Raw genomic sequence first — 7,112 nt, 5'->3', positions numbered from 1 at the left:
CACAAATTTTTAATTTAGCATAATAACATTATAAACATAGTATATTCCAAACCTAAGTTATTTTAGGTCAGAAAAATAAAAATCTTCCTAATTATTTCCTCTGCCACCAGGATTTTCAAAGAGTACATTTATAATCATGAAAGAAAAAAGTCTTGGAGGCAGAAAGAGATAGGAAGTTCTTCAAATAAATAATAACTGTGCTGTTTTGTAATTTCAAATATCATGTGTGATTAATAATACATAAAGTATTCAATTCCTACTTTCAAAATATAAAAAACAAGAAATTCAAGCATTGGTTGAAGTGTTTATTCTATGAGCAGGTATTATCCATAAAGCTTATCAGTTTACAATTAGTAAGGATTCTGCACCAAAGAGGGATTTTTACAAAATAATATGATAAGGCTAAGATCCAATCTACTGAAATTTATATGAGGGCAAAAATAGGAACTCACTTTTTCAACTGTGGGAAAATTGGAGGAGGGAAGCAATTATTTCCTATGATAAATGAGCCATTTTTAGCAGAGAGATCAGAGAATCTTCCTACTTCGTGTATTCAATTTGTGCATTTTCATTTTTTTTTTTTTTTTTTTGCTCCAAGCTGTTTCTTTCATCTTACAAATACAAGAAAATTAGAATTGTATTAGTGAGGACATATGAAGAACTCAATCCCAAAAGAAGTTAACTACAATGATGCATTCCTGTAGTACTTTGATACAAAATCAGTAAGATACTGAGCTTGAAAAAGCGTCATATTGTTATCACTTAAAACTAAGACCATGTGGGGAGGAAAATGTATTTTAAATGACTAGCCAAAACCAGCACACGTCTTTGATGCAGTCTGATGTGAGTTGTGATGATAAACCTAATACCCAGGTTCTCTAGTGACCCTGTGTCTAGTGATCTGTGCTCCAAGAAACCACGGTGAGAGCCAAGAAGTAGAATCACTTTGTTATATCCTGCATTTATTTAAGCAAACCAAATGTGTAGAGATAGGAAATTAATGCATCATAATGTTTTACAAATACAGAAAGAGGACACGGAATATTTAGACCCTAAAGAGAGTGCATGTGAGAACACAGTTCCACCATCAGAGACCACCTGCAGGGACCCATGACCAACACACCCACTTGTCATTCTCATTCTGACATCGTTCAAGTCGTTTCAGTAGATTTACTTTGAAACAAGAGATTTACTTTTAAACAAATACTGATGAGTACGGTAGGGTTTGTGAGTGACTACACTATACATAAGGGATGCTAGGCTTAATGTGTTATTTCAGTGCAGGAGAAATTATGTCTTATTACACATTTACTGTGACATCCATTAAAATGTGAACTCATTTGCATAGGTTAGTCCTTTGGGCAGCACAATGTTTCTCTCATCCACCAAGGCTTAAAGATTCACAGTGTAGAGGAAAAAAACATAATTAAAGCCTTTCTACTAAAATATATTTTAATAGCTGGTGTTAACAATTTGCATAACAAAAGCCAAACTAAGTTAATAACATTGTTTCATTCTATAAACCCCTTCATTTGAAAATCGTTGTTTCCTTCACAACCTTTATGCTTTCAAAGTTAGTACAGTCTCACAAATTAATCCACCACAACTCTACATATTTTGAAGCACTCAGGAGCCAAACTACACAATGATTAAATGTGCATTTATATCACAGACCAACAGTTCCACACATATCATGACTGTTACATACTTGGTGCTGCTTCCAAAATGCTCAGCAATTCATTGTATGGACTTAAAGGATGGGCCTGGGTGCTGTTTTCTCTTTTCCTACTAAAGCAAATCACTCTTAACAGCAACTGGATTACAATGAAGTATATACGATGCAAACTGGATACCACATCTCCAACACAAAAAAGCATATGGAATTCCCATGAATATACTGAAGTAATATGGACAACTGGGGAGAATATTTGCCAGGGATACTTCCATGTTGGTGGATTCCAGTAGTCTAAGCTTCATGGAATGATGACCACAAAAAAAATCATACAGGGTCTTGAATTTTTGATCATCAATAGTAGCTGAAAAGAGTCCTAAAGGGCATGGAATACTTCTGAAAGAGATTCTCATTTTAGCATCTTTAAGGTTGTTTACCTAGCTTCTTACTTTTGTTACCCAAAACCACCACAATCTAGCCACTTCCAGATTATCAGATGCAAACAGTTAAGGTATAATCAGCTTATGAAGTTCATCTTATGTAGTGAATTCGGTCTCATAATATAATTATTCTATCCTACAATAGGTATTTTAAATCCCCAAATTAATATTTATGACATCTTAACTATATATAAATCCACAAAGAACTTTTCAGAAATAGATAACAGCAGTCAGCATTTTATAAAGTTCTAAACCTTTAGAGGTAAAATACAATCAGCTACTCCCTTTAATATCTGTCAGGAGCATCCCACTTCCCCACCACAAAAATACCAGTCATATAATAAAAATATTACTATAGAATAGACAGAAGCTTGCTTGCTTGTATTTTTTTTTCTTAAGAACATAATGAATAAGCAAGGGTAATCAAAAAGGCACCTATCTTTTTATATATCTGAATTATGATTTTGGTAAAAACCATATCCACTTTCTATAGGAATGTGCTATTAAAGATCACACCCATTTTCTTTATCTTTTCCATAAAAATATTCCATTGGAGATGGATGAACTTGAAAATGAGGTACGCCTCTTGAATTTCCACTGTCTCTTTTGGAAAAATCAACTCCCTAATTCCCTGAGTGTTGTAAGGCTCAACACTGAGAGGACCAGGAAAAAGGACTAGAGTAAAACTGGCAGAACCACATTTCATCATCTTCAAGCCATGTAGGTAGGAGCAAGAGAGGGGCTGGTCTAATCTCATCCATATTCATACAAGGTACTTAAGGAAACTGTGCTTACAAATTCCTGTGTGGTCTGTGGAGTCTGGGAGGCATGGTAAGATGCAGGGCCTCTGTGGAGGGCTGACAACCAGATAAATATTTCAAACTGGGCTAAGCTGCAGATGTGCCAACAATAACAAGAAGACATGAAGATTTCACTTTGCATTGGTTAGACAGCTTTCTAGAGAACAAGAATTAGTTTTGAAAAAAAAAAAACACAAAAACTCAACAACAAAAGCAATATATTCTCTCACTATCCTTTTCTCGGGAGAAATATGATCCATAAACAGCTTTCTTTTCAGAAGCTTTTAAAAGTGTATCAAACTATTTCTTGTGCTTTTGTCAGGCTTGAGGGCACATCAAATTTAGGAATTGGGTACATGCTCTCGATGCTTAGCATTTACACAGCCTTCTTTAACTGGATTTTTAAAAGGCTCATTTTAAAATTCTCCCTTAGCTGGGTTACTTATGAGATATCTGTTGCTAAGTTGAAGGTGGGCAGGAGGCACGCAGAAAGTGGAAAAGTTGTTTGAGAATGTAGCTTTTGTAAAAAATGAAGCTGTAAAAGTAGCAATTTGGTATTATGCCTCTATGTTGCTTATATTCTGCTGAGATGTTTAATATCCTCGCAAGTGCTAGTAACAATGCCATTATCGAATTTTAATCTCAAGAGCATGCAATATCTTGTTCTGCCTCAGTCTTTATTGAAAATAACTGCCCTCTAGATGAATTCTGATCAGATCTTAATTCCTAGAGTCCTGAAGCAAAAACATCTTGCTATGCAAACATTATATGCAGCTTAAAATTTTAGGACACCTATTCCCCATGTACTGACTTATACATTCAATAAATCTTGTTTTTAAATCAATGAGTGAGAAAAACATGAAACATCAAGCTATTACTTTATGGTAACTTTCCTGATGACAAGTATTATTTCAAGTTAGTTCTTTCGAACTTCCTAATACATGTGCTATTTACTAACAATTGTACCTGTTCTGCCTGTATTGTCTGAAAATTTAATCAGCCACTACTCTGTTTTTTTGTTTTTTTGTTTTTTTTTAATGATAACCAAAAAAAAAAAAAAAAAAAGAAGTCTGCCTGGGTGAAACGAAAAGACATACCTAAGCTAATTAAGTGGGCTCATTGCCCTTGGTTTTAATGCACAGAGTTTTGCAAAATTATTGCAAGTTTAGTTTGTCTTTGTGCATTTCTATACAAGACATCAAAGCAGATACAGAGTTTAATCAGTTTAATCATGACCGGCCATTTAAATGACAGCAAAATCAGTTGAACTGGCTATCTGGTAATCTGCAAACCTCTTCTAAATGCCTCAAATTATTTGCCTAATTTTTTTTCTCTTAAATTGTATGTCAATGTCATGTAGAAAGAGCTTTAGTGGAATAGAGCTTACTTTTCTCTTTTAACCTAATAAGGGGAAACAATAGATTTTTGAAAATATGTACTAACTCTTCAAAGGTGTTAATGAACCAGCTTTGGCCTTTAGACTAGTAAACATTCAAGAAGAGTTGTTTTACAGGATGTTTTGTTAATTTCCTTGAATATATCAAACAATATATCCCCAATGCCCATATATTTTATATTTTTGTAACTTCATTTTTTTTCAGTTTCATCACAACTATAGAGTTAGATCCTACATAAATGCTACCCTGTTGCAAATCACAATAAAGGACACAATCAGAAAAACACAGAATTGCCAACGGACATCAATCTCTTGGTGACTTGGATTGCAGGCTCCAGGAAAAATTCCAAGACCCACCTGTGAATCTAGCAATAGCCTGAAAAGTCACCCAAAACATGTCAACAACGTCTTTTTCAGTAGACAAACTGTTTGGCTTGTACTGAAAAATCTCTGTATGACATTCCTATGAATGTGACTTAGAAAATAAAAATCAGAGAATGGAAAGTCTTTCTGATTAGCCAGTCTTAATGGCTAGAGTTCTATTCCAGAATTTGAAGACCATTTTTCCAAAATAAGGAACCAGATCATTGATCGCTAGGTGGAGTTGGTAACCTTTGTTTGCTGGGGTTTTCCTAGTATACTCTATATACCATTTTTTCACTGGAATCTATTAATTTTCTTTGCTTTTAAGTCAACAGCAGCATTAAGTTAATGAAAGCTGTTCAATAAATACCTAAATCACTTATTTATTATAATATACATCTATTTCCTAAGGTGTAAATCCTTCAAAACTACAGTGCAATACAGCAGGAAAATCTCAAGCAACTTCTCAAAATATGTTTTTCTGATGCGCTGGCAACTAGAGGGAAAGGTTTTTAGATATCAGCCGTACTGTTTGCTTTAACAAGAATGGGCGGGGCAGCTGCCTATGTTACAGAAACTTGAACCTACATGACATGCAACAGGGTGAACAGTACTAGGGAAATAATACAGATGACATTAAACTTTGCCCTTTACAGAGTAGCTGTGAAGTTATTTGGTCCTGACATTCTGTGGAACCAAGAGTACTTGAGTCCACAGAATGTAAATGGGGAGTAAATTATGCCTTGGTACAAATGAGAAATAAACAGACCCCAGTCAGCCTTGGGATCCAGGAAATTTCCTGTTGGGTCCCTAAGGCTACCAGTCAATAAAATTTTAAGCAGACTGTCATTCTGTCACTGCTTACATTTAGTGTAGTAGGCAATGTCCAGCTGAACTAGAGATTGCCTAATGACTCAAAAGCTAAGCAGTTCTTAAATTATTGGCTGTGTTACTGAGTTGAGAATTGGCTTCTGGTGATTCCAAAGTGACGGCTAAGAAGTTTCACACACTCGTTACAGTGAAGGGACAATCAACATCTCTAATAAAGTCTACAAAAATACATTTCCCAGAAGGGTTCAATAGCCAATCAAAGGAAACCACAAACACAATTAGCAGCACCAGGTCTCCAGACGGTAATGATTTTTGTTTATAGGAATTACTGATTATGCTGCTCTTGTCAGCCAAAATTCATTCCTCCTTCCTGGTACCTGTGTGTCTAACTGTCAAAGTAAGGAGACATTATTGTAAAATAATTGCCAAGTTGCTTAAAAGTATCTTCTATCTTTTAAAAAGATTAGGTTTAGGATACATCAGAATAAAGCTCAAAGGGCAAGGAGAAGTAACTAATTCACGAACTCGATGTAATTCGCTGGGAGCATGCCCGTTCTCCCAGTTCTCTGCACTGTGCCGTACATCCAGCCGTCATCGATGGGCTGCACGTTGACAATGTAGTCGCCATCTCGGAAGGAGACCTCATCCTCATCCTGGGCACTGTAATCGTACATGGCTCGGTAGGTCCTCTGAGGAGGCAAGAAGGAATGAGAACATGAGTGCCGTAACCATGACAACCACAGATGCTCGTCACCGCAGACCCTCCCAAACATAGGGCAAGACTAGGACGGATTTCAAGGATGTCTCTTTTTGGAAATCTGTAAACCAGCGTCTAACATCTAATTGTGTTGATCTTCACTTTATCAGTCTAAGAAGAAGAAAAAAAAAAAAAAACACTTATTTGAGGGTCAGAGCAGAGATTAAAAACAACAGAATAGCGAGAGAGGACATCAACGAAAGACAATCAGTGTAATATCTAGCCTGTCAAAGGTGGACTATGAAACAATAAAGCTGACTTCCCCAACTTCAGATGATCCTAGAAACTAGATTATGAAGCGTCTCCCTTGTTCCATAGTCTCCAGATGACAAAACCCACCAAAGTGGCAGACAGGCCCAAATCTCACTGCCCCTTTGCTACGGGTCCCTCCTAACAGAGTCAATGAATTTTCCATAAAGAGGTACTAAGAATTTTTGTTTCCCCTTAAAAAAAAATGTGAAACAAATTTTGAAAGAACATCATATGCTCCCTTTAAAGTTTTTGTATCACAGTGACAAAAATTTAGTGTAAATGTGCTCTGAATATTGAGGCACATGTAACTAAATCCTCATTATAGTGAGGAATTTTGAGTCTTCCTGCATTAGTTTTTGTTTAAGGATAAGAGTTTAACTAATATTAACCATCAGAAAATCTCAAAACAACATTCATGGGCTGAGGAAACCAGCTAGGACAGAGAAGCTTGTAGCAATTATCTTACTGCTTAGAAAAATGGCCTGTTTCTAAGTGGGCTACAAAGGAAGAGACTGTGATAGGGCTGGAAAAGCCATCTCAGTCCAAGATGCCAAGCATGACTTGATGACCTCAAGCACTACTTCCAAACTTGACATTGAAT

General features: G+C 35.9%; 1 protein-coding gene across 1 annotated transcript in view; it reads right to left on the bottom strand.

Annotated features, from left to right (window-relative positions):
• Positions 1-565: 565 nt before the first annotated feature.
• Positions 566-7,112, bottom strand: part of Nebl (nebulette) — a 124,698-nt gene continuing 118,151 nt past the window's right edge. The window contains 1 exon segment of the mRNA XM_047521769.1: positions 566-6,191. Within this exon segment, the coding sequence (XP_047377725.1) occupies positions 6,015-6,191 (177 nt within the window). The 3' untranslated portion in view covers positions 566-6,014.

This window comes from Sciurus carolinensis, chromosome 12 (genome assembly GCF_902686445.1).
Source record: "Sciurus carolinensis chromosome 12, mSciCar1.2, whole genome shotgun sequence".
In the NCBI taxonomy this organism is placed as follows: Eukaryota; Metazoa; Chordata; class Mammalia; order Rodentia; family Sciuridae; genus Sciurus; species Sciurus carolinensis.
This window is presented reverse-complemented; position numbering and strand designations above follow the sequence as displayed.